Here is a 26,987-nt window from a genome sequence, read left to right on the forward strand (position 1 = left end):
TGACCACCCAAATATGGGGGGTGGGGAGTTATGGGAAGAGGAGGGAGGGGAGGGGAGGGGGGAAATAAGTTGGTTGCAGGGAGGAGAGGAGGGAGGGGGGCGTGGAAAATATGCCATTCCAATATAAGTGCCACTAACAGCGATGCTCATTCAATCAATTTGAGCCCCTCTATTTATGCAGCTGACAAGAGCATTGAGATTCATTCTCTGGGTCCGCGATGGGTGGACTCGAGAAGAGAGTGGAGGGGGGAGGAGTGGGGGAAGGGAAGGGTAAAAGCTGGACCGCGGTCAAGTCGAGCGGTACCTCCCCGGCGCTAGCGCGCTCCCTCCGAGCCCCCGCGCTCCGCTCCGCTCCGCGCGCCCGTAATGGGGCTCGTTTTAAAATTTATAGCGAAGGAGCGAGTGGCGCTTGGGTGTTTGACAGGCACCCCCCCCCCCAACCTCACCCCCCACCCCCACTGCCTGCCCCCCACTCACAGCCCCCCACCGCCCATTGCCCCCCCTCCGCCCCACCCACCCGCCGCCCCCACTGGCTGACTGCCCAAAAAAATCAGCGGCTCATATTCGAGCTCCGGGTCTTCACCTGCCAAACAGTGAGCACTGCACGGCGCGGTGTCGTGGCTTCAAACTCCACGCGTGCGTGCAAGTACAAAGGCTAAGATCCCGCCGTATAGCCTCGGGGGCAAGTGCTGTTAGCGAGCACCTATGAAGGCCGGAACGGCACACGAGGCGGTGGCTGGCCAGCACCATGCCCGGCCAAGCGGACCGCTCCACTCCCGCTCCACTCCCGCTCCACTCCACACGCAGACAAACACACGCCACGTAGGCAACGGCTTCCACCGTCTCCGCTCGCCCATTCATTGTTTCTCTTAAAGGCACACGGGCGTTGTGTGTGTGTGGGCTCATAACCAGTTTCATGTTCTGGCTTCAGGCCTTGACGGAACAGCCAAAACACAGCGAATGGCCCTCCCGGCAATTACGGCAGTTTGTCGGCAATCGAGAGACAAGACCGCCACGGTTTTAACAAAAAAAACCCGACGAATATTTACATTCACAACTATGTGTCCTGAGCCGTATAATCACCATGGTGGGGAGATGTTAACTACTTCGCCTGGTATACAGCAGGTCTTGGGTTAGATCCCGACCCTGATGTGTGCTCTATATTTGGAGTTTGCACGTTTCCCCATGGTCGCGTGGAATTTTCTCCGGGTCCTTGCGGTTTTTCCCTCCATGTTGAGAATCAACATCACGGGTTTAGAGTATTTGGCTGCTGTAAATTCCCGAGTGATACGCCACTAAATTGAGCTATCATTTGGGGCCATTTCGCTTCTGAAAAAGACCTATACAGCTCAGTGGGCCTTACCTGGTTAAAATATAACTAGTTGAGTTTTAGCTTATATCACGTGCTTACAAATGCCCAGATCCTGGGTGTGAACCTGGGCTTGAGATCCTGAGTCTGAATCCTGGGTGTTAATCAGATCCTGGCATTAGATCCCTTTGTGTGAACCTGGGCATCGACCATCCCTGCTTTCTCAAGCGTAGAAAGTTGATGGTCTTAGCGCTGGTGGCCACCAAGTCGGCCGTGGCCGGCGAATCGAACGTGACCACGCGACACCGCTCCCCACACAGCCCCACCCCGCCCCCCTATTCACAAACACGGATCGCGAATATTGCCGAGTCAGAGAGCGAGCGATCGGTAGCCAAGGCAGGGAACGGCCGTAGCAGCCAGGGGGCAAAGCCACGAGAAACCCAACCCCAGGTAAATAGGTAATTCAGTAACAATCCGGCCCGGTGGCAGATTAAGTGTTCATACTTCCCTTGACAGCTTTCAAAACAGAGGGGCCTCATTACAGCCAGGTCCGACGTGGGTTTGTTTAACCAAACAAGGTGCGTGCGCGCGGGTCCTTTGCTAAGCCCCGTAATCCGAACTAAAGCAGCCGACGTGAATTTTTATTTTCTTTTTCAATTTTCCCAATGATGTATCCTAGGGCGAGGGTAGGTGGGGGAGTGGAGGGCTGGGTAATAGGGGCGATTGCCCCTACCACTTCTTTGAAACTATAAAAAAAAAATCGTATTTTATCCAGTGAGTATACGTAGAATTTTTTTTTATATTATTCTAGGGCCTCCTTTTAAATAGCTTAGAATTTTGGGAGTGAACTCCCCACCCACCCCCAAACACCCCCCACCCACCTCCCCCGACCTTTGGGGAGTCTCCAGGTCGGCCTCTGTGCTGCTGCTACCTACAGCTGCTGTTATTTTTCTGCACACCATCACCACCAGCACCACACACGCACACACAAAGGCTTAGCTTGGAATAAGCCCCACGTGAACGCACGCGTCCGCCCATCAGGGGCGGCAGTTGAATCCAATAGCAGGCAGCCACGACGTAGCAGCAGTAGCAACAGAAATTAGCTTTGCTAATTGCATTTTTTTTCCATGTAGATAATTGAGACAGGTCTCCAAAACGTGCCATCTCTCTACGCCGGCGAAGTAAAATCAGCCCGACCTGCACAGGCAGGCCCATTCCATAGCCATGTGGAATTTCCACCCCCGATTCATGGCTCATTTGAGCAGGAAGCCATCCTTAACCAGACATTGAATATCAACAATACACAACCTATGCTGTCTCTCCAACACTGTGAAGGTCGTTATGTGACCATACTTCATCACACTGAACGAGTTGGTGAAGGCGTGGAGCATAGACATGGGGTGACAGAAGTACAGTACAACAATGTATATATGTATGCACTGCACTCTGCTCACCCACTCACTGGCCCCGCTCACCCACCCACTTATCCACTCACCCACATGCTCACCCACCCACCCACTCGCTCACCCACCCACTCAGCAACTTAAGCCACTCTCTCAACAAAACCGCACCCACCTCGTTCGTAAAATTCCACCGAGCTCACGTCCTCATCGTCCTCTTCTTCATCATCATCATCGTCGTCATCATCATCATCATCGTCGTCGTCGTCATCATCATCATCATTGCTGTCGTCGCTGTCGTCGGGGAAGCGCGCCGGGTAGACGATGCGCACCGCCCTCGCGTGACCCTTGGCGCCGGGCGCCCCACCGCCGTTCCCGCCGGCGTCACCGCTCGCTCCCGACCGCGCCTTCGCAGTGCCTGTGCCACCGCCCCGCGCGCCGCCTCTTCCCGCCGCCGCCGACGCCGACGCCATCGCCGATGCCAGCGTGGGGCCCGGCGCCGGCCGGCGCGCGCCGCTCTTGGCGGTGGCGCGGGGCGGGTTTGGCGACGGCGCCGGCGCGGGAGCCGGCTTCTTCTTTGGCGTCGTCGTCGTTGCGGCAGCGCCAGCCGCCGCGCCCATCGTGGCGGAGGGGTTTTTGGAGGCGGCCACCGAGGAGAAGTCAGGAGTGGAGAGGGAGGGCCAGCGATCCGCGGTCACTGGCTCGTAGTCGGACGCGCTGCCTGCGGGGCGGGCGAGTTGGTGAGAGGGTGGGCGAGTGGGTCGGTAGGTGTCGATTGGGTTGGTGAGTGAGTATGCGAGTGGGTGAGTGGGCGAGTGGGTGTTTTCGTAGGAGAGTGGGTGAGAGAGAGAGTGAGTGGGTGGGTGAGTGGGCGAATGGGCGAGTGGTTGAGAGAGCGAGTAGGCGGGTGGCTATGCGGGAAAGACATTGGGTGAGCAAGTCACGAGCGATTAGGTGAGCAAGTCACGAGCGATTAGGTGAGCGTGCGTCGCTCACCTGAATCGGGCCTGGCGGGGGCCGGCTGTGCGACGTCCGCCCTGGCTCTGGCACCAGTGTCCACTCCGGCTGCCGCCGCTGCCACCCCCTTCGCCCCCGCCCGGGCTCCGGCTCCGGTGGTGGTCGTGCGCTCCTTCTTGCCAGATTTCGCCGGCGAGGTCTTGGCGACCGCGCCCGGGGCAGAGTTCACAGTTCCAGAAGTCAGAGCCGCCCTCTTCCCTCCGTCATTCAAATTCTTCTTCTTCTTGTTCTTTCCAGGCGCCGGCAGTGACGAGGAGGAGGAGGAGTTGGGCGAGGAGGAGGAGGATGGTGGTTGTACCGAAGATGACGATGAGGACGTTGCCGGCGGCGGCAGTGGTGGTTGTGGTGTTGGTGGTGGTGGTGGTGGTGCCGTCGCGGTGCTGGGTGGCGCCGGGGAGCGAGTCTGGCCCTTGGGTTTGCGCGGCAATGGTGACGTCGTGTCGACACTTTTTGCTTTCGTTCTCTTTTTGGGCTGCGCGAGCTTCTGTCGGATGGAGGACATGTCATCAATATAGATCATCAGCATCATCATCACCGTGGTCATTGTCATCATAGTCATCGTCATCATCGTTATTGTCATCATCATCTTCATGATGAATATCATTCGATGTTGTTATCATCATCGTAATCATCACTGTCATCATCACCCAGAGTCCATACAAATGTTTTTCAGGAGGCCTCCTGCATTGGGAAGTTTTGGCCAACACCAATTTACATGGAATGTTTTTTTTCCCTTCAACACTATGGGAGGGAAACTGGAAAACCCATGCAGAACAGGTGGGGGGGGGGGGGACAGCATAGAAACTCCACACGGAGAAAGGCGTGCCCTATTTAGGGATCGAACCCTCACACCATCGCCGCCCACCCCACGTACGCCGATCTTGCCGCACGCCGATCCCGCCGCACATCGTCGTCATCGTCGTCCACGCCGCCCCGTGTTTTACCCGCGACCGCTGCTGTTGTTTGTGCCGGTGCTGGGTGTGTGGTTGACGATTAATCTATTCATTCGCTTTGCCTATTCATTTGTGAAACCGCCGTCTGCGCGACCCGGCAAACAACAGCAGCCGTCACTTGCAGAGAAGGTCGTTCATTTCGCCTCGCTTGGGAGGTTGGTTCCATTAGGTTATTTATTTTTACTTCTTCCAGGTCGAATTTTACTTCTAATCCGAAGCGATGCTCCTCCTGCTCCTCCTAAAGAGGCACGACGAGGCATCGTTTTCCAGGCCCTGGGGCAATTCCACGTTCCCATGGCGGAGGCGAGTAAAGTGGTGGTGCTCATTTTATCATCCCCCAGAGACAACCACCACAGCCAACTCTCAACCATCTGCTTGCATGCGGCTTGCTCTACACCCCCCCCCCCCCCCCCCCACACAATTGAGTGTATCATTGAAGTTTTTTTTTTTTTACAAATGTGTTCATTTATCTTCATCATCATCATTACCATCGTGATTATTCTGACGATGACGATGATGATGATTATTAACTACGGATTGCTGGCCGCGGCTGGTATTTCATGGCAACGAGCGCGACATGGTCAGGGCGCCCCTTAGATTGGACGCAGATTTAAAGGGCAAAAGTTCACCCCCTCGCCGGGGCTGCGCCTCCCCTTTCACGCACCACCCACTCCGGTCTGCGGGCAACCTGGGGCGATGAATACTCAGCGAGTAAATATAGCCCTGGCGTGTGGCACAGTGGCCTGGCAACGTGCTCCCTTGTTTTTCCCAGGAAAGCCACGCTGAGGCCTGCTAAGTGTTTCACGGAATGGGGGGGGGGGGGCGTGGACCAATTAGCGATTTGCATAATTTCAACTGTAAGCTGTATGTATGCATGTATATTGAACTTCTTTTGCACCATACGTAGCACACCGTGCCAATTGGAGGTGCGGTGGAAGGACAACAAACTAAACACAACAAGCAATCGAGTAATTTGCAGTGTAATTTCAATCTAATTTGGCAAATTTGAACCATGACGCCGGAAAACAACGGCCCACTCACGGTGATCTTGAATGTCCAGTGTGAAGCAGAAGGCTCGTACTGAATGCGTAATACACCCGCAGCATTAACCAGGATGGCCTGCCACATTCGAACCATGCACCACTGCGACATCATCGACTCACGGGAGGAACCAGTTCAAACACACCCAGGATCCCAGCAGTAATAACCAGGGTGTCCCAAGGGCTCCACCCGCACGCATCTCTGCAGCGAACCGGCAGTGTGTGCCATGAACATGGCGAGCCAAGTTCGATTCCCGCACTGGGTTCCCCCCGAACGCCTCTCGCCCACGACGCGGTCCCTACCTCGGCACGAGCGGCTTTTCCGGCCGCCCCCTGCGGGTTCCTTGCCACCACCTTCGTCCTCCCGCCACCGCCGCTGCCGCTACCGCCGCCGCCGCCACCGCCGCCCTCCGATTCTCGCTCCTTACGCCGCCTCCTGCCGGCACCGGCGGCGTCGGAGCGACCACCGCGCCGCGGTTTCTTCCGCCGAGGGGGCAAAGCGGCGGCGGCGCCGTCGTCATTGCCGTCGCCGCCATCGCCGTCTTCGTGGCTCTCGCCGCCCTCCGACTGCGCCGGCGCCGCTTTGCCGGAGGCCCTGGGACGACGATCGCGGATCGAGCGGCAGAAACACCGGCTTTGTTTGTGAGTGCTTTACAACCAAAGTTGTTCGTGCAACAGCTCGGTCCGTCCATCTGTAATATTCTTCTTCTTTCATCTGTCCGTAGGTTCCATCATTCCATCCATATGTCTGTCTGTCGGTCTGTCTGCCCATCCCATCTATTAAGGGGTGGCGCAATCAGTTCTCGTAAATGTCATCCAATACAAACGAAACTGTAAGATCAAGTTGTGTTGCTATTCGCTAGAGGGACTATTTTAAAGTATGCAAACACATTAATCCCAGGCAGCCACCCATTGGCTTCCCTCCAGCTAATTAAATACTTGGGAGGACAATGCGCACACCCCATCAAAGTATTTTAATGATTTAAGTCTTTTTTTAATTTACACATATATGGTGTCCATTCACTCGCCCACTTGCTAGCATGCTAGCCTGCTCCACTCACTTGTCTCCCCCCGAGGAGTCGCAGAGCCGATGGAGAGGAGAGGGGGGACCACTCGATGCCTGGCGCCGTTTCCTCGGCCGTCCGGGCCCACGCCGCGCCCCACAGCAGCCACGACGCTTCTCATCCCTGACAGAGGAGCGCGTGCAAACAAAGATCACCCGTATAGCCTTAACAGACTGTTGGGGCAAGTGATATTAGCGAGCACCTATGAAGGCCGGCACAGCAAGCGAGGGGGTGGGTGGCCAGCACCACGCCCGGTCGGCTTTGTCTCCCAAGTGCCAATGTTTACACACCGCACCAGGTACTCATTTGAGGCCGAGTCGACCCAGGAATGGTTCAGATAAATCGTCACCGGTGTTGGCCGTGAGCAGGAATCGAACACCGGCCACCAGGTTCGTAGCGCGCTAACCGCTACACTACCACGCAGCTTCTCATCCCTGACGGAGATGCGTGCACGCGCACACAGACACACAGACACTCACACACCACACAGAGATCCCACTTGTAGCCTGTAACAGCCCTTTTCCACTGGCACATCCGAGCCGAGCACGCGCTGGTCCCTCGCCATTTGGGCGTTTTATAGTTTTTCCACTGCTCTGCTTGCCGAGCCGCGCCAGAACTAAACTGTGATGCGTCGCTGACCTCATAAGAAGAAGTCTGAATCTGGCTCAGGGCCAAGCAGGTCCCAGAGTGGGGCTGAAGACACTTCCATTGCATGTGATGTCTGCGTCATGGCATGGCTTCTACGGTGCCGAAAACTCTGAGCTGGCGATATTGGTGGCGCAATGACGCAATGGCGGTCGTGCTGGAGACTCACCGCCAGTCGCGGCGGCGCTGCAACCGAGCGACGTCGCGCTGTTTGTCGCGGTAGCGGCGCTGAACCTCGGCCAAGCGCACGCGCAGCTCCAGCTCCAGCGGCTCCAGCAGCTCAGGGCCCCCCCTTAGGGGGCACGGCTGTTGAGGGCGGCAGGAGGAAGGGGGGGTTGCAGGCAGGAGTGGAGTGGGGGGGGGGATGGATACAGAGTTTTGAGTGTCACCCACACGCACATTTACAGTTATCCGTATAGACTAACACATACACACATTGATAACAACAACAACAACAACAAAAACAACTCACATTCGGCATTGTGGAGACACAGGCAAACCGGCATGGTGCGGCCATCTACCCGCTCGCTGACGGCACTGCGCCCCAACAGCCTGTTAAAGGCTGTACGGGGCGGCGTTTGCCATCGCGCGTTCGCCCCGACACCCTCCAGCAAAACTCACCGGCTCCTCCTTGCGGGGGCACCAGCACGGCGGGGCCACCGCGGCGGCGGAGGCGGAGGCCGCCACCTTCCGGCGCTTGTCGTTCCACTGCCGCACGACGCGCGCGTGCGTCAGCGCCGAGAGGGCGGCACGCTCGCGCGCGGCCTGCGCCAGCTCCGCGCCGGCCACGCCGAGCAGCACCTGCAGGGCCGAGGCGCGACGTCGCGACCCCGGGGTGGCGGCGGCGGTGATGCCGCACGAATCGCCCGGCTGGCAGCAGACTGGCGATCGAGACAGGGGAGGAGCAGGAGCGGGGGGTGCAAATGTCTCGTTCGTATCGGATCGTCTGAGAGCAAACGCTCCTCGACTCCCCTCCAGCCCATTGTAGAAGAACAGGACAGACGGACAATTGGAGGGACGGAGAGTCTGTGTTCATTCGGACACGTGGACAAATGATCAAGCAGGCGTACGGACGGACAAACAGGGGGGGAAATGGATGGCAGACACTGACTGGACACAGATAGACAGACACACACGGGGACGATATATTAATAGGCACACGTACGTACGAAACGGCAGACGCACGCGCAGATGCACAGGCGTACAAGCGGAGAGACGTGTAGATAGACGCAAAAAGCGAAGACAAGGATTGATACTCAGACAGAGGGACAAATGGGCAGATGAATAGACAAATCGTGGTTGTATGAGCAAGCGTACACAACGAGAGACACACGCAGGCACACAGAGATGGACGGTTACACTCCCACTCCACACTCTCACACACTGCCTCCCCGCTTCCCTCCCCCGCGCTCTCACCGGTCTGCCCCGTGCCGCTCTTGCCATCCATGCGCATGAGCGCCAGCTCGCTGAGCAGCGAGATGCCCTGCAGCCCGGCGAGCCGGTCCCATGGCAGAGGCGCGCCGGCGCCGGGCACGCACACCAACCCCTCCGGCTCCGGCACCAGCACCGGTTCCGTCTTGCCGAGACACACCATCACCAGCGTGTTGAGGCCGCTCATGGGGTCCTCGGGCTCGAAGCCGAGGCACAGCGACTCAGCGAGACGTGCCAGCGGGCTGTCGTGGAAGTCGCGGCAGCGCGGCCGCACTAGCAGAGCGACCGCCGGCGCCGGCGCCACCGCGCAATCATCCTCGCCGCCGTGGCCCTTAAAGACATCACCCGGGTCGACTCGGCCGTCCTTGGCTCTGCGCTGCTCATTCAACGGCGCCGGTGACGGTTTTGCGGCGGCGGCGTCAGCGGCGGCAATGGCACCAGCGCCGAGCTGTGCGGCGAGCGATTCCGATGACGCCGACGCTGCGACCGCTTCGCACGCGGCCGCGCAACTGCCCGGCTGCTCCAGTTCCGGAGAGGCCGCGTCTCGCCGGCTCACCAACACAGGTGGCAAAACGGTCGCCGTCGGCGCCGGCGCCGGGCTCGCGTCCCGAGACGACACGGCCGCTGCCGCTCGCGCCTCCCCCTCTTCCGCCGTCTCGCCTCTCCGTGGCTCCGCAACGATTTCTTTGTCGCCCTCATGCGATCGGACGAGGGCGATCGCGGCGGCGTCGCCGCCATCGTCTTTCCTGCCAGCGCCGGAGCTGGAGCCGGTGGGAGAGGTGGGCGAGGCGGGCGAGGCTGGCGGCGCGGCGCCGGCGAGAGGCGCACGGGACTGCGACGCCGAGTCGAACGGCCGGTGGAGCCGCGCCTCGCCGGGAGACGGGGCGGCGATGGTGGCCGACGCCTCCTCGGCATGGAACGGCGCCTCCGGGAAAGCGGCATTTGCTGACTCCAGCGCAAAGTCTCCCGGTTTGTCTGCGGTTTTCAAAGAAGAAGAAATAAAACAATGGATCGTGAGCGACTTCTCAGGGCTTAGTTTCAGCTGGGTCAACGGCCCAAAAAATATCTCCACTCCCATGACAGCACATCGGAACGGCTTTTCCCGTTAATTTCAACCGAAATATGAGAGACGCGCTTCGGACAGTAATTACAACTACTCCTAACCTAAAAAATATATACCACTATGACTTTTCGCAAAACTAAAATAATAAGCCAGAAGTTGAATATTTAAACGATTGAATAATGATCAATTTAAAACAACATTAATGAACCTTTTCAATGAACTGAACAAAAGATCTGCATTGTTGGAATGGACTGGAAAGGCGTTGTGGAAGCATTACTGTTGCCCTTTAGGGACACCGTGACACTGTCGGCGATGGATGACGCGGCCTCACGGGTGTTTCTTGTTTGATCTCATGGTGCGTGCCGTAGTGAAATTTTGTTAACGCAGAAATTTGATTTCGTTAATCGGAAAGTTTCCATAATGTGTCAATTGCGTAAATGCTACATTTCTTAAACCCAACATTCGTAAATCGAGGGATACCTGTATATCCTTTCTCAGAGAAAGGAAATAACACCACAGATGGCAGGTGCAGGCACCTCCTCCATAAGTAGCGAATTATTATTGTGATTGTGGTGAAGTCCGATCCATCACTTATACACCAAATTGTACAGCAGGAGTTCACTCTGCGAGTCTATGGGTCTCTTTTTCTAGTCTTTGTGGATCTGTGGGTCTATATTTGAGTCTAGTGGCCCCTATCTCCACTCACATCACTGACCATTGCCCAATGAATGCTTACATGCAAGGAGGTGCATGGCGAGATCTACGACTTACCAAACGCAACACATTCAGTTCGGCTATAAACTTGTCTGTTTATTCTCAAATGCAATGCGAAAGAAGACCTCAAGAGCACGGTGGGGAATCTTCACAAGAGAAAAGGGAACAAAGAGAAAAGGGAACAAATACTCAAACAAATGCAACAAAAGTTCCTTACTTGGCACTCGGGCCTGGTACGCGGGCGAAGCCTCCCTCCTCGCCTGATCGCCAGCCTGCTCCTGGGGCTCCTGGGCAGGGGAGGGCGAGCGTGCGAGCTGGGCGCAGGGGTTGTAGGCCGGAGCGGCTGGCGAAGGAACCGGCGTCGCCCGTGCCACCGCGGGACTCGCCGGCCTCATGTCACTGGGCCGGTAGACCCCGGCCACCACCGCTGACACGCCCTCCCTGGTCCTGGGGGAGGCCGGTGGCGTGCCGCGGGGGGAGGCCATGACGGTGGCCGTGCGCTCCCGGGCACTGGCGGCGGTGAGGCCCGGCGTGGTGGTTCGGGCCCTGGCCGTGCCCGAGTGCTTCGACGAAGACTTTGGCGGTGCCCGGGGCGGCCGGGCGTCGTGGTCCAGATCGATGGTGCCACCACCTCCGCCGCCACCACGGAGCTCAGCCGATGACATCTGCTGTTCCTGTGACACGTGCGGAGAGACAGCGAGAGAGGAGGAATGCACGGAGAGAGAGATCGATCGTCCACGTTAGACAGGAAAACACCTTTAATCCGATACTATTACCTGCACTTATCCACCATAATATCTCCGCGGTTATCCAAGGATAAATAAACATAATAGGGCAAGTCCTGGTAGGATGTTGGAGTATTTTGGCACTGGCTTAAAGCCTGAATACCTTTCCCGCTCGTCCGTGGTTCCTCCTTGCGCCTCTGAGTTGTTCTGTCTCTGTCATCGGGTGCGAGCGACTACTGTGCAGCGGCACAAAGTTGCAAGTTGAACGTTATTATTTTCTTAAACGCAAATTTGAGCTGTGGCCTGAATCTTCCAAGTCAACCTTGTGTCACAGGCTCGTGTCATGAGTTCCCTACGTCAGAGGGGAGCTGACGTTGTTGGTGGCATGACTATTTAATTCCACATTCAGTACATTTTTTGCAGCAACCCAACCTCGAGCGCAGGCCCTGCTTGGATGTAGTTCTGGGAAAGCCTTGCCCAACTTGGGTGAAGAGTCGAATAACTCGGCAAAACATGGAAACGCCGCGTGCCGAGTCCCCTAGCCAACTAGACTTGCCCTTGAACCACTAGTTCTAGGAGAATCAAACCAACTCCCGCAAGGGGGCAGGCTGGGGGGGGGGGGGTATGCACATTTTTTTTTTAAACCTCCAACAGGTTTTCTTTGGTGAATATTTCAATTAAAAAAATACATCACAAGGGGTGGGCGGGAGGGGGATCGGGGGGGGGGGGGTCGGGGACCGTGAGATTATGAACCCAACGCAGAGCCGACCCTCCTTCCCGTACCCACCCTGGGATTCACCACCAAAGCCAAGTCGAGTTCCAACGCGCTCAACTTATTTCATCTCACGGGAACGCGGCGCGAGACACTCACCTGCGCGTGCAGGCTCCTGTGCATTTCCAGCGCCTGCTGCTGCTGGTGCTGCTGGTGCAGCTGCTGGTGCTGGTGGTGGAGGAACATGAGCTCGTGCTGCCGCTGCAGCAGCTGCTGGTGCGAGAGGAAGTGGTGCAGCGAGGGAGCGTCGTGCAGACCGGCTGAGGCGGGCGATGCGCCGGGGTACATGGGCGGCCACAGCGTGTGCGCGCGGTCCACCAACTCCGCTGTACACGCACGCACACACGCGTACGTGCACACGCGCGCGTGTACACGCAGGTAAACAACAAAGGCAAAGATCCCCACCGTGTACCCTTCATTCGAAAGGCTGTTGGGGAACATGTTGTCGGCGAGATAATGTGGCCAGCACCACACCCAGCCACGTTGGTTGACACTGAACCGGGTACTCATTTAAGACCGCGTCGACGTAGGGGAGGTCCCAGGACCACTTCCGATTTTCCCCACTGATATTGGTCGCGTGTCGGGTTGCCGGGTGGAAGAACACAGGCACACACACACAAATATGCTAATGCATGCGCGCAAGCACACACGGATAATCACACACACGGATAATCACACACACATCTATATGTACGTACAAGCATGCATACAATAGCACACTTGCGCGCATGCACACACACACACGCGCGCGTGCACCCATACACGCGCGCGCGCCATCATTAAAAACTGCAGACAGTGACTGTGAAGACCCCATTCACGAAACATTTCCCCCTAATGACGGCAGAGATCAGTGGACGCAGTTTGGTTAGGGAGAGAGAGAGAGAGGGGTAGGGAGAGCGAGCGAGCGAACGGGGAACGGAGCGAGCAAACGCTGCACGGAGAGAGGGAGAGAAGAGATGGAAACGGAGCAGAAAAAAAATAGAAATCACAGACAGAGTCATCACGCCCAATAACCTTCACGCAACGATCACGGCCAATACAAATACCCAGAAGCTGTTATTTATTCATGTTTAATAGACACTGAGCAAGAACGGGCGGCAGCAGCAGCATTAGGGGATCGCCAGTGCTCGACACACTTGCCAGTCATCCTGGCAGTGCCAGAGTGGAGAAAATAGTCTACATTTCATGTATATATGTGTAGTGGTGATACGCGCTGGGTGTATATGTCGTGTGCCAGCGCGTATGTACGGGTGTGTGTGTGGTGACGCGCGCTGACGGGGAGGAGCAGGCGTCAGTGCGCGGGTGGGGGTAGTGCTGCTGATTGGCTGTGTGCCGGTGACGCGCCCAGAGGGAGTGATCGGGTAGCAGCGCGGTGTGATTGGTCGGGGAGTGGAAACACGCGCTGAGCGGAACCGGATCGTAGGGATAGCGCGTGGGGATTGGGTAACTGAGGAGCGGTGCCGACGTTGAGGTCCGCATCCGCTCCGTCTCCCGGGAAGAAGGGGTATATAAGGTGATGCACAGAGGAGCAGGGGCGGAAGTGGAACCATCTAAGAATGAAGACGAAGGTGCAGAGATAGAGCCCGGAGAGGAGGGTAATGGAGAGTAGAGGAGAGTAAGGTATAAGTGTGTAGCCAGCGAGAGAGAACGGTCTACACGAGCTGAGTAATGTATAGTGTGTAGCCAGCGAGAGAGAACGGTCTACACGAGCTGAGTAATGTATAGTGTGTAGCCAGCGAGAGAGAACGGTCTACACGAGCTGAGTAATGTATAGTGTGTAGCCAGCGAGAGAGAACGGTCTACACGAGCTGAGTATGCATACGGTGTAGCCAGCGAGAGAGAAAGGTCTACACGAGCCGAGTATGCATACGGTGTAGCCAGAGAGAGAGATGCAAAGTCTACACGAGGCGAGTGGAGAGTGTAGCAGAGGCGCAGAGTCTACACGAGGCGAGAGAGGAGTGTAGCCGAGGCGCGGAGTCTACACGAGGCACAGAGAGCCGGCAGCACAGAATCCAGAGTCAAGAGAAGCGCATTGTGAAGAAGAGAGGCCACGCGTTGTATTGTTACAAGTCAAGATTTAATAAAAGAAGTGTGTTCCCGTCAAGGAGTTTCCTGCCGTCATTTTCCAATACTTCATATGTATACATATATATTTAAATAATTAAATAGTAAAATATGGCCCGGGCAGAAGATTAATCTGTTTCCACGTGGAAGCATGTGTGTGCCTGTTGTGTTGACGTCGTCATAATGATGATAAGGAAGATGATTATTACGATAATTAACAGAAGCTTTCATCAGCAGAAGAAACACTGGCTGAACTGTCATTATCATCATCAGCAGCAATCACAACTTCGATTAGCATGACCATTGCCACAATCATCATCATCATCATCACCACGTATAATATCATAATTACAAAAACCAGCATGATTATCAGAACTGCGATCTGCATATTCTATATCCTGTATATAAAATCGGCGACGTTCCGGCAATGGTCCTTCTTCATGTGTTATAAAGAAGGGTGATTGCCTGAAACGTTGCCTTTTATTTATTTGTTTCTTTTAAGGCAGCAGTGCCGTTCACGAGTGCTTTGAGGTTTTACGTTTGTTTGTTTGTTTTTTGCTGTCAAGGCGCAGAGAACATCCATCGCGGACGGAAACGGAGTCAATCTGCGTGTCAATGCGAGCGCTCCGGCTGCTCGCGCCTGTGTGCACCGTACACTCTTCAGCACGGCAAGCCGCTTTTTCTTAATTCTAAAACCGTCATCCTTCACCGCCGCGCAATTCTCTCACCCGCTTCGGCTGTTGCCACCTTCTCCAAAAAAGAATTCCAATGATGCATCGGCGACAAGCAGCAGTAGTGGCACACCACGTGATTCAGGCGCGTGCACGTGGGGAGCGAGAGGCGGATCGCGAAATTGCAGGACCGTGAGAGACGACGACTCCTCGGGGAGGCCTCCGTCCAGCAGCGGATCGATCGTGTCACAACATCAAACTGAGCACTTGGGCGCGAGCCCATATCGCCCACTCCATCTCCCCCGTGGAAGAAGTCCACTCGGACGCACACCGTTCATCGGCTGCTTCTCCGTTACCATTGTTATTGACCTTCGGCCCGCCGCCCCCAACTTGTTTATACAGCGTTCTGGCAATTAATGGCGTTGGACAAACATCCGAATATCGGATCACAGAGCTTGGGCAATTGTTGGCGCCAGTTCTGGCTGTCGTCTCCCCCTCCCCCCACCACCACTTGTCTGCGGTTTTCCCTGCCAAGTGACCGCGCGCGTTACAAATTCCACAGCGGTGAGATGTGGCGACATATAATTTTGGCTGTTGCCTGATGATGCTGGTTGTAATTGGCGGTGGGTTTAAGTCTCCAACGCACCGGTGTGCTGAACTAGTAACTAATTGGCATGTTTTGTTTACGTGACAAACCTTACTAATTGGCTGTGTCGAGTGGTGGCGAGTTTAACGACACCACATTTATAATCTTTGCGATGCAGCCCAAAAAAAAATGTAACCTCTATTATGGATATATATTATTATTATCATGTATCGGTCGCACTCTCACCAAAGTGTGGGGGCGGGGGCTCTGCGGGGATGAACAGCAGGTGGCCCGACTGGGGATCCTGGGCGATCTGGTACCCCTTCTGGGAGATGGGCACCGCGCCGGGGAGGCTGGGCGGGTACCCGACGGGGAGGCCCTGTGCCATGGACGCGTGGCTAAGACCTGCGAGCGCACACACACACGCACACACGCACGCACACACACACGCACACACACGCACACACACACGCACACACACGCACACACACGTACGCACACACACACGCACACAACAATGACAAAGATCCTCGAGGCTGTTGGGGCAAGTCGCTGATGTTGATCACGAGTGGGAATTGAACTCGCTACGCTGCCGATATCCACTGTAAACAAAGACGAAGATCACCCGAATAGCCTTAACAGGCTGCTGGGGCAAGTGCTGTTAGCGAGCAGCACCTCTGAAGGCCGGCACGGCGCACGAGGCGGGTGGGTGGCCCGACCGCCTTTGTCTCCCCGGTGACGATGTTTACACATCGCACTGGGTACTCACTTGAGGCTGAGTCGACCTAGGGGAGGCCCAGGACCGGCTTAGATATTCGTCACTGGTGTTGGAAATCGAACTCGGGTACCCATGCGCACCTCACCGCGGCACTTGTGGCAGGCTACGTGCACTTTAACACCACACAGGGTAATGCGATTGTGAGTGAGACCGGCAGTGAGGCCGGTAGTGCGGTTGGTAGTGTGACCGGCAGTGCGGCCCATAGTGCGGCCGAGAGTGTGACCGGCAGTGCGTCGGCTGTATTCCCTACCGTAGTAGGGCGATCCGGGCCACATGGTGGAGGGGCTGCACGCGCCCGCCACCCAGCTGTGGTGGGCCATGTGGGGCGGCTGGTGCGACGGGTCGGGCGGCGGCACCCACTGCCCGCCGGCCACCCCGGCGGGCCCGGTGCCGGGCCCCGGCACGCCCCCCACCGCGCCGGGCGGGCCGGCGCCCAGGAGGCGGCCGCCCCCGCCGGCGCCGCCGAGGCCGGACTTGGCCAAGTCGAGGCCCGGCAGCGAGGGGGCGCCGAGACGGCCCAGGTCCGGTAGTCCAGCGGTGTCCCTGTGTCGAGAGCGGCGGGGGCACGGGGTATCTTTGAGTCTCTATCGTCTGCACAGCCTTAACAGACTGTTGGTGCAAGTGCTGTTAGTGTGTGTAGTGGTTAGCCCGCTGCGCTACGAACCCGGCGACCCGAGATAGATTCCCGCTCATGGCTAAGACCAGAACCGGTTATCTGAACCGGTCCTGGGCCTCCCCCCGGTCAACTCAGCCTCAAATGAGTATCTGGTGAGGTGTGTAAAAACATCGCCACTGGGGATACAAAGGCGGTCGGGCGTGGTGTTGGCCACCCACCCCTTTGTGTACCGTGCTAGCCTTCATAGGTGCTCGCTAACACCACTTGCCCCAACGGTCTGCTCAGGATATATATATTTATATATTTGCGTGTCCAAATACGCAGGGCCGGTTGCGACGTTTCTCGAGTGACGTAACGAGAGCTGCCCGTTCCCCACGGCCAGGGAACATGTGGAGCACCGCACAACGGATCCTGGCAGAGACCCTTCCCCAACGCGATAACCATCAACCACACATCATGAATGCAGCCCGCCCCATCCCTCCTCCCCATCTCCCCCCTGCCACCGTCACCCCGCAACCAAAACCCGCAACCCCACGGATTTGGGCTGCGCTCGCGTTATTTGCCAGCTCTGGGCATGCGGTGGCGGCGGCGGTGGTGGCGGTGGCAGGGTGAGAAGTTTGCTCGGATTGCCGACTAATTTGGCGGAGGAAACTTGGCCAGACCTCCCCTCGCGGCAACCGCGCGCGCGTGTGTGTGTGTCGTGTGCGTGTGTGTCGTGTGCGTGTGCGTCGTGTGTGCGTCATGTGTGTGTGTTCGTTTGCATTCCCCCCACTTGCTGTTCGCTCACTCGACTGCTCACCCCATCACCTGCTCACTCACCCCATTACCCACTATCTCACCAAACTGCTCACCCTATCGCCCTGTTACTCACCCAACTGCTCTTATTTCCCACTCACTCACTCACTCACCCAAACACTCACACACTCAACTGCTGACCCAATTGGCCAACAGCTCGCCCAACCAACCACTCGCCAGCTCACTCACCCAATCACATGCCCACACTCACAACCGCTCGCAAGCTCGTCTGTGAGTGTTGGGACGATGGAAAGCTCTCCCAGGGCGTCGTGACCGCTGATGGTGCCAACTCTGTCAGCTGCAACCTCCCCTCCCCCACCAGCCCCCCCCATCCATCCACCCTCCCCTTTAGTTCCAGCCGCCAGTAACCCAGGCAGTCACTAGCTTCACCAGCCGCTCGCTTAACCAGCCAAAAGCTTAGTCAGTCGCTAGCTTAACCAGTTGCTGATTAACCCCCCGCCAGCTGAAACCAATCGCCAGCTTAAGCAGTCACGAGATTAACTTGGAATTCCCTCCCATCGTATCTCTTCCCTAGCTCTCATAACCTTGCTCATTTCAAGCAACGTGTTGCACTCGTATCTAATTCAACTCTGGGAGTTGCTGTTAGCTGCTGGCTACTTGACGTTTTGGACCCTTGGGCACCTGCTCTACAACAACAACAACAAAACATTGATTCTAGATTGGAAGCTTTCGTGACTGCAAGGAGTCATATTCTTAGGTTTTTTCGGTAAAGTCACGTAGGTAAAAATGAAAAGTAATAAAAGTAAAATAAAACTAAAATAAAAATCACAACGTTTCGGAGGCAACACAAGCTTCCGTCTTCAGGTGGAACCGTCACAGCACGATAGCTGTATCAAGTGAGAGAAATTCCAAGAAAACAGTCCTTGTATATATACTGGTTGAGGGTGGGAGGAGCCAAGGTAGGACCTGGATATTATTATTTTATTTTACTTTTATTAATTAGAATTTTTACCTACGTGACTTTACCGAAAAAACCTAAGAATAACAAAACATTGCTTCACCAAACTGAACAGTCCTAACCAGCCGTGAGCTTAACCAGCCACTAGCCTGACCGGCCAATGGATATTGCTACTCCAAGCCGAACTGACTTTTCTTTTCTTGGGGAGGTCCTGACGTGAAATATTCATGAAGCTGGATAGTCCATAGCACTTAACACGTGGGGGGGGGGGGGGGGAGCCACGGTGTCGTGATAATGAACGCACGCAAATGAGAGAATTACTCCCGGACACCGCGACAGATAGGTCACCGCCTCACGACGTGACATCCATAGCCACGGTCAGGTCACGTGACGCACGTGAGCCACTTAGGGAGGCGTCCCTATGCTGAGTAGGTTATGGGGATTGTTCGACCGTACTTCTGACCAACGCGGAAACATGGCCGCCGTGTCTATGGAGCGCCTTGAGGAGGATGTGGACGCGCTTAGAAGATTGAGCGACAGAAGCTGTTCGAGCGGTGACTCGCGAGAGCTGGCAGGTGCCACAACGTGCAGTATTGCAAAGACAAAGGTCCCCCGTACAGCCTCTAACGGACTGCTGGGGCAAGCGCTGCGAGCGAGCACCTATGAAGGCCAGCACGGTACACGAAGGGGCGGGTGGCTAGCACCCCGCTCGGCCGCCTTTGTCTCCCCAACAACAACAGTCACCATTCGCCACTGAGTGGTGGTGAAGTCACAACGGCGCTTGTGTGTGTGAATATACACGCACACACGCAGATACGCACACATATGTATGCACATACACACGCGTACAGGTATTTACGCGTATCTGGCTAAGCACTTTAGTTACCACTCCCGTCTGTTGCTCTTTCGCAGAGCGACGCGCCTCCCAAAGTGCCTCTCGTAACGCCTCACTTAGCCAAATTAACATTGACGAGCCACTCGCCGCATGCTTCACGACTGGAAGTTGTGGCCCAGCCGGGCCGGTGGGGCAAAAAGGTGGGTACCCATCACACAGACACACACACAGACACACACACAGACACACACAGACACACACCGCACGGGCAACTTTAAGCTCCCCAGGTGTGGCATCGTCTGCTGATGAACTCCGACGCCCGTGGCGTCGTGTAATACAGCCGTCACGTAACATTAGACTTAACCTTGACATTAGACTTAACCTTGACATAAGACTTAACCCCAACGACGCCGAAATGCGTCAGGTACTACTTTATAACTCGAACTAGGATCCGCATCGTATCGATCGACAGTTTGGTTCCCCACGCATCCCCCCCCCACCCGCCCCTCGCCAAGTGGCTACGCACCTGAGGCTCGCCGCTTTGTGCCGCTCCCGCTCGTACCGCGAGCCCAGCCGCTCGTCGGAGGCGCGGGACGGCCGCTCCTCGTCCGTCCGCTCGGCGTCGTAGCCGTCCAGACCCCCCCGGGCAGCTCCTGGAGACGGCGAGGACGGAGGCACGAAGTCAATAGGGGAGATCACTCGTGCAGCCTTGAGAGACCGCTGGGGCAAGCGCCACGCGCAAGCACGTGTTGACGCCGGCGCGGACACAACGACAATGCGACGTGGCCGCCTCCACGCACGACCCCCTCTTTCTCCCCGTTTATGGCCGAGTCGACCTTGGGGAGGCCCCGGACCGGTTCAGATATCACCCACGCACTGACGTGGCCGTGGGCTGGGAAATTAAATTGAAATGGACGCGTTCATATAAGACGGTGCGCTAACCGCTGCGCCACCGCTCCACCCCTTTGTCACTCCGATGCCAGGCGCAGGGCTTCCCCGCCCCGCCGATCACGGCAGGGGGTTGTCCGACCGTACTTCGCTGGTCAACGAAAGCGGGAGCGGTGGGGGGGGGGGTGTACCGGGCAGTCCTGACGTAGCCGAGTGGGGCCTCTGCTCCCGGAGGTCTCGGAGGTCACGGAGGTCGCCGGGGGTCGCAGGGCCCCCTCCACCACCGACCCGCTGGCGAGCCAGCGCGACGGCGATGCCTACGGGTGGGCAGCGGACCTCGCTCTCGCTGGTGCCGCGGCCAGAGCCCTCCTTGCTGCGGCCGCGGGGCTGCTCCGACCTGCGGGAGACGCCCATCGTGGTTGGTCAAGAATTCGTTTTTTTCAAAATCATCATCGTCAAGATCCATGGGCAGAGAGCCCGTGGGTGTCCACTGCACACCTTGTCGTTTGTTCCCGCTTTCCTCTGTCTTGTGCCAGCACGCTCAAGCAGTGCACATTCTAATAAACACATTTAACAACAACAACAAACGGGGTAGGACGCTGGCCGAGTGCGACACTGCCAACGCCGGGTGGTGCATTCATTGCCGGAGTGCGCCGTGCATCGGATAAGGTGAAATGAAGAAAACTCGAGAATGCCGCCACCGTTGCGTTAAGACGACGATCGCACTCGGCTGAGCCACACACTCGTGGTGAGCACGCCGAGCCCGTGAAATCTGGGCGAGTACTTGGATTGGGTGACCACCATCACCAGGGCTTGCCAGGTGTTGTAGGTTTTCGGGGCTGTGAGCTGCGGTTAGGGGGTGCCAGTGCTGAATGGTATCAAACCCCTCATGTACGGCAGTGCAGTGCCGGGCGTTCTTCGGTTTCCTCCTCCAACACGAAGACAAACCCTCACTGCAATGGCATGCATGGCCAAACATCTCAATGGAGCAGGACCCTCTTGAAAACGAGTCCTGAGGCTCGGTGAAGCTTTCATGGATACGTGAAAAGGGAAGGGAAAGTGTGGGGTGGACTGGAAGAGGTGGAAGAGTAGACAGAATACACCACCACGCTGGGAGGGTCTCTAGTGCTCCCTCGAGTGGAGGTCCTTCCATCATTAGCATTACTAATATGAAACAGCTGCCCCAGTAGACAAGAACGCACATCTTCTGCAAACACACAAATAGAATCGGCAGTGGAACAATGGATGAATCCTCACTTCACCCGGCAGCTAAATCTAACATGATCCCTAACCTCATGCCCGGCGCTTTACCCTCACCAAAACAGATGTATGCGGAATGGTTTTGCTATTCATGAGAAAACATTCAGTGCGTGTGCGAGTGTATTATATATATAACGCGCGCAATCCGACACCACGCCAAAGTGTCACCGCCGTGTTCATCACTTCATCGTCAGCTTCGCTCAAGAGAAAAAATATATATATATTCTTGGCATTTAAGAATATAATGGAGTAGAATGAAACCCTAAGTCCCCCCATCCCCCCACCGGTCCTGCGAGCGGAAGAGCAGCAGTCACGGCCGGGCGGCTTCGCGGTGGAGCGAGTGGCTCGCAACCGGAAGGTCGCGAGGTCACATCCTGGTTTGTAGGGAGGGGCGGTATCGGGCTTGACTCATGCTCTTCATCTCTCCCACCGGGGGTCGATCAAATGAGAGGTTCTTGTCCTCCCCACCCCGCCATAGGATTGTGGAATTTCCACCACTTAATCGGGGCTGTAAATCGGGAGTTTAACGCCGACACCTCGGTGCTCGTTGGATCGGGAAGTCGTTTGTGATTTTTTTTCTTAATTAAAGAATTAAGTAATATTCCCGTAAATTGCAGACATTAAGGCGTGAAAGTAAACGGTGAAAAATAATCTCATTCTCACGCTCGACGTGATGACAACTCGGTCACAGAGCAAGCAATGGAAATGAGCTGCAGGAGATGACTGGACAATGTGCATATTGTAGGGGATCAGGTTGGGCTCAGGATAAAGTTTGCGAACCAACTCGGGACCATCTTCTGAAGGGACACTTCCGATTAGCATCGTTGGCTACGTGCGGTGCGAAAGAAGTTCAACAATAAGTACGTACACACAACAGTGTAAGGGGTGCATAGAGCAGCTACTGAAGGCTGAGCTGCATCAAAGTGATGAAACAGAGAGGGTGGGCATACGGAAGCCGGTCGGAGTGCGATCGGAAGAATGAAAGTTAGCAACGAGAAGCGCCAACACCAATGAGCCTTGAGGAGGCGCTTAGCACCTACCGTCACGTACGGATCGGTTTGCACAGACGCCGACAACCGCCACGAGAAACAACTTGGAACGAAATGTAGAAAGTTGTGCAAAGAAGCAACCAAGAGGCACAACGCTTGGAATGATTACCTTGACAGACAGAGAGAAGAACCCGTGGATTGGCAACGGGAGAATATGTGTGCGCTCAGATCATCGTGTTGGCTGCGAATGAAAGCAAGTGCGCTTGGGGTGGGAGATAGGAGAGGTAGAGGGAGCCCCGTCCGAGGGCACGGAGCGATAAAACCACTGGCAGGGTGAGTGGCACGGGTTTGCACACCTGTCTGCCCCCCGCCGAGACTGGTTGGCCTCGCTCAGAGCCGCCGCTGCCGTCGCCGCCGCCGCCGCCGACGACGAAGGGGCCGAGGACGATGTGGGCGGTGGTGGCGCGCCGTGCGGGTGCCCGTGGGGGTGCCCGTGGGGGTGCCCGTGGGGGTGCCCGCCAGCGGCCCCGCGGACGTTGGCGAGCCCCCCAAAGGGGCTGCGTCGCCCGGCCAGCACCCGGGCCTCGGCCTCGCGCGAGAACGAGCCGGTGTAGCGCAGCAGCCCCCGCATGGCCGACGCCTCGGGGCTGACGGGCGCCGGCGGTGGCTCGCTGCCCTCGCGTGCCGCCCCGGACCCTCCGGGTCCGCCGCCGCCCGGCACCAGCACCGAGCGCCGGCTGATGAGCGCCGGGCCCGGCCACTCCACGGCGGAGTCGCCGCTCGCTTTGCCCTGGCCGGACGACGACGAGAGCAGCGGCGGCGGCGGCGGCGCCGACGTCACTCCACCGCTCGCGCACGCCCCGTAGCGCCCGTAGCCGCTCCCCGCCGCCAGGCTGCCGTCCGGGTCCATGGCGCCGCCGCCGCCGCGGCACTGCTGATCGGCGCTCGCCGACGTCCTGGCTTGCGGGGGCTCGAAGCGCCGGCAAGGCTGGGGGGGGTCCTGCCTGTCCCCGACGCCGGCGCCGTCCGACTGCCGGTCGGACCGCGTGTCTGCCGGTGCCCTCGCCAGCGCTTTGAGCGAGCGCTCAAAGCGCCCGTCCCTGTGCTCGCGCCCGCCCCCGCCCGAGGGCCAAACGCCAGAGCCGTCCGCAGCGCCACCCGCGCCGTGGTCGCCCCTGCTCCGGCAGCTCCCGCCGGAGTCGAATTTGATCACCGAACCGCCGCCGCCGCCAGCCCCGTCGTGCTTTTGCTCGCACGCGGCATCTGCCGGGTCGGCGCCGTGCCCCTCGGCGATGGCGTCGGCCTCCCTCCTCCTCTCGCGATCGCGGTGAGTGGCGGCGGCGGCGGCGGCGCCGTACGCGGCGGCGTGGGTGGGGCTCGGGTGCCCCACCGACGGCACGAACATGGGCGCGATGACGCGGTGCCGCGCCGACCCGCCGCTGCCGCCGCCACCGCCGCTCCCGCCGCCGCCACCGATTCCCCCGGTCGCCACCGTCTGCGCGGAGCTCGTGGAGGAGTGGATTGAGAAGCTGCCGGACGTGACCTGAAGCCTCGCGGGCGACGGCCCCTCGGCTCGAGTCCTCAACGCCGACGACGACGACGGCAGTGACGACGACGACGTGACGTAAGGGCCGCCTCCTTTATCCTGCGCGTGAGTGTCCGTGTCGCCGCATTTCCGGTCCGTGCCGTTAACGAACGACGAGGACGAGGAGGAGGACGGCGGCGGAAGGGCGGCACCGCTCTTCCCGGCGCTTCCCGACGTCTCCCTTCCAGCGGAGCCGGGGTGGTGAGACTTCGCGTTCTGCTGCTGGTGCCCGGGCAGCGCCGCCGCCGCCGCCGCCGCGGCCGCCGCTCCCCTGCAATTCCTGAGTTCGCCCTCCTCCCCGGACTCGCTGGTCAGGTCGATGACGCACTTGGAGCGCGCCCGGGCTTCCTCCCGCTTCTCGGAGCGCTCCCGCTCCCGCTCGCGCCGGTGCGCCGACGCGGCGGCGGCGGCGGCGCCGTCCGTCTTGCCGGCGCGGCTCAGGCCCGGCCGCTCGGAGCCCTTCTGCGGCCACGCGGCGGCGGCGGCCGCCTCCTTGGTGTCGCGGGACGAGATGAGCGTGGGGCCCGAGGGCGGCTGGGCCGGAGCGCCGCGGGGGACGATGCTCGCGTGGCTCGCGTGGGCCGAGAGGCTGCTCATGTAGTAGCCGTCTGAGATGCCGTGGGGGAGGAGAAGGTGGGGATAATGTGAATTTTAATAACAATTGTTACATCGTACCGCTACCTACCCCGATTCGTTTCGATCAGCGGAAGGGGGGAACGGGGGAGGGGTGGGAGAGCAGCAAATTGTGAATAAAATGAAGCCGAGTTTGAACTTTATTTGGCAGAATTTCATCCGCAATAGTCCACGTGGGTGTGAAGGTTTTGGGTGCATGGGCTCTGGGGAGCGGGGTAGGCACTCGTCTCGATGCTCTCGAGCAAATACAGTGCCAGCGGATCTGTCGCAACTTTACACAAGGCGGACGAAAATACAATATTACAATAGTTCGTATCCTTACATTTGAGACGGCGAGCACTGACGACGGCGAGCCTTCGCGACCCGCAAAAGTCAACGGCTTGCGTTTTTGAAGAAAACGGAAATAAATTTGCGCGGTCCCCGTCCCACAAAAATAAAAGGTTTCCTTTTTTTGATTTTGTGATCGTCCCTCCTTCCGCCAATCGTCGCACGGCAATAGTCTTTGGCCTTCCTGACAAGAAACCGTACACATCAGCTCCGGCTGCCCCGCGTGATCACAGCGCCCAAATATGCACCTCAACGGTAGAAAAAAAAACATCAAACGACCGCATTCTCCCAGCACCTTTGAAGTCCGAGTGACAAAGCAAGAGGCAACTCGACGGGGCAGGCGCGAGCTCGAGTGGCCACTACGCTCGAGAGGGCCACGGCCACCACCGTCGCTCGGTGGTAGTGGCGGTAGTGGTGGTGGTCGACATGATGGTGGTGGTGGACATGATGGTGGTGGCGGTGGTAGTTGGTGGTGGTGTTAGTGATGGTGATGGTGCAGCTGTTGGAACTATGGTGCAATTTTCTAAATTCCCCCCTACCCCACCCCTCCTACCACCAGCACTACCACCACCACCTCCGTCCACCCAGCGGTGATGAGAGCAAGCATTGCTCTGTTTGGAAGAATCGAGTGGGAGAGTGCTGACCACCACTGTGTGGACCAGAGGGCACTTAAAGGGTTCCCAGAAGTCTCTCTGTGATATCCGTGTGTCCGTGGGACCGTTGCTCTCACACAGAGTGCCGCGCTGCTCAGAGAGACTTCGGAGGCTGATCCAGATTGGCGACAGGACGCGGCTGAGAGAAGAAGGCGAGAGGGTGAACTTTTTTTCACCCCTGGTGATGGCACGGATTGTGTACGTCTAGGTGCCAGGGCTTTGGCGAGCAGTCAGGGCGGTTACCTTTGGGCAAGTCGTGCACTCGGGACTGTCCGTACGCGGCGAGGAAGGGGTTCACGGAGGGCGACTGATCCAGCGACACGAGCGGGAGGTACGGGGAGTAGACTCCGGCGGACAGACGAGACAGTCCTGCAAAGGGAAAGACAAAAAGGCAAAGATCCCCCGTGTAGCCTTTGACACACTATTGGGGCAAGGGCTGCTCGCGAGAGACCAGACACCGTACGTACAGATACGTACGCGCTCAATCGTACTAACATACACACGGAGACACACACGTGCCCCGCATGCACAAGAGCAGACATGAACATCCCTGTATAGCTTCGAACAGACTGTTGGGGCGAGCGGTGTTAGCGAGCACCTATTAATGCCGACACGGCGCACAATGCGGCGGTGTGGCCATCAGCACCACGCGCAATCACCCTTTGTCTCGCCATTCCTTCGGATCCAAAACCAATACCAATCTCGCTCGACCAACGTCGACCAGCGCAGCGGTAGCATGGTCACACCTTCGGGTGTTATTACGATAATAATAATAATATCCGCCAGGTGAACATATGACGGAGCCGTGTGGGCGGCTGTTAAGCACAACAACCCTCGCCGCACAGCGACGTCGTGTCCCTTGCAAAATCCACGTGACGCCCGTTACGACGCCCATTTACAAAAAACACGCCGGCGTCGTGATGAAGAACTGGATGCCATTATGAGAAACGCGCCGCGCGATCTAGACGCCGCCAGGAGTGATGAAAAGCCGGGGCCGCGTGATGGAGAGCGGCTGCTGTGATGGAGAACGAGCGATATTACAAAATAATCATTAAAACGCACCCAGGACACGCGCGCGCGCAAAAATAAAAATAAAGGGAGGGGGGAAAAATTGGTGCCGCGAAGGAACTTCCAGTTACGACGAAGGTGATGAAGTGGGCGCGTGAAGAAAATGTATCAACACATATTGCCGCGCGCGTTCGCGCTTGTGTGCGTGTGTGTGTTTACAGTAGGGGGGAACAGCAGTGCATCGGTT

At 57.5% G+C, this 26,987-nt stretch overlaps 1 protein-coding gene across 4 annotated transcripts in view; it reads right to left on the minus strand.

Moving 5' to 3' along the window:
• Window positions 1-26,987, minus strand: part of LOC144935097 (uncharacterized) — a 117,393-nt gene that overhangs the window by 17,618 nt on the left and 72,788 nt on the right. For 3 of the 4 annotated variants that reach the window (XM_078861506.1, XM_078861477.1, XM_078861488.1), the window contains exons 4-18: window positions 25,976-26,101; window positions 22,891-24,727; window positions 20,477-20,682; window positions 19,924-20,050; window positions 16,483-16,775; window positions 15,701-15,859; window positions 12,233-12,459; window positions 10,854-11,310; window positions 8,845-9,834; window positions 8,050-8,309; window positions 7,598-7,734; window positions 6,781-6,906; window positions 6,023-6,314; window positions 3,706-4,210; window positions 2,885-3,430 (exon numbers count right to left, since the gene is read on the minus strand). In XM_078861506.1, coding sequence (XP_078717632.1) covers window positions 2,885-3,430; window positions 3,706-4,210; window positions 6,023-6,314; window positions 6,781-6,906; window positions 7,598-7,734; window positions 8,050-8,309; window positions 8,845-9,834; window positions 10,854-11,310; window positions 12,233-12,459; window positions 15,701-15,859; window positions 16,483-16,775; window positions 19,924-20,050; window positions 20,477-20,682; window positions 22,891-24,727; window positions 25,976-26,101 — 6,288 coding nt within the window. The remainder of the gene's footprint in view (window positions 1-2,884; window positions 3,431-3,705; window positions 4,211-6,022; window positions 6,315-6,780; window positions 6,907-7,597; window positions 7,735-8,049; window positions 8,310-8,844; window positions 9,835-10,853; window positions 11,311-12,232; window positions 12,460-15,700; window positions 15,860-16,482; window positions 16,776-19,923; window positions 20,051-20,476; window positions 20,683-22,890; window positions 24,728-25,975; window positions 26,102-26,987) is intronic. The other variant, XM_078861497.1, reaches the window with a different exon arrangement.

This window comes from Lampetra fluviatilis, chromosome 1, assembly GCF_964198595.1.
Source record: "Lampetra fluviatilis chromosome 1, kcLamFluv1.1, whole genome shotgun sequence".
In the NCBI taxonomy this organism is placed as follows: domain Eukaryota; kingdom Metazoa; phylum Chordata; class Hyperoartia; order Petromyzontiformes; family Petromyzontidae; genus Lampetra; species Lampetra fluviatilis.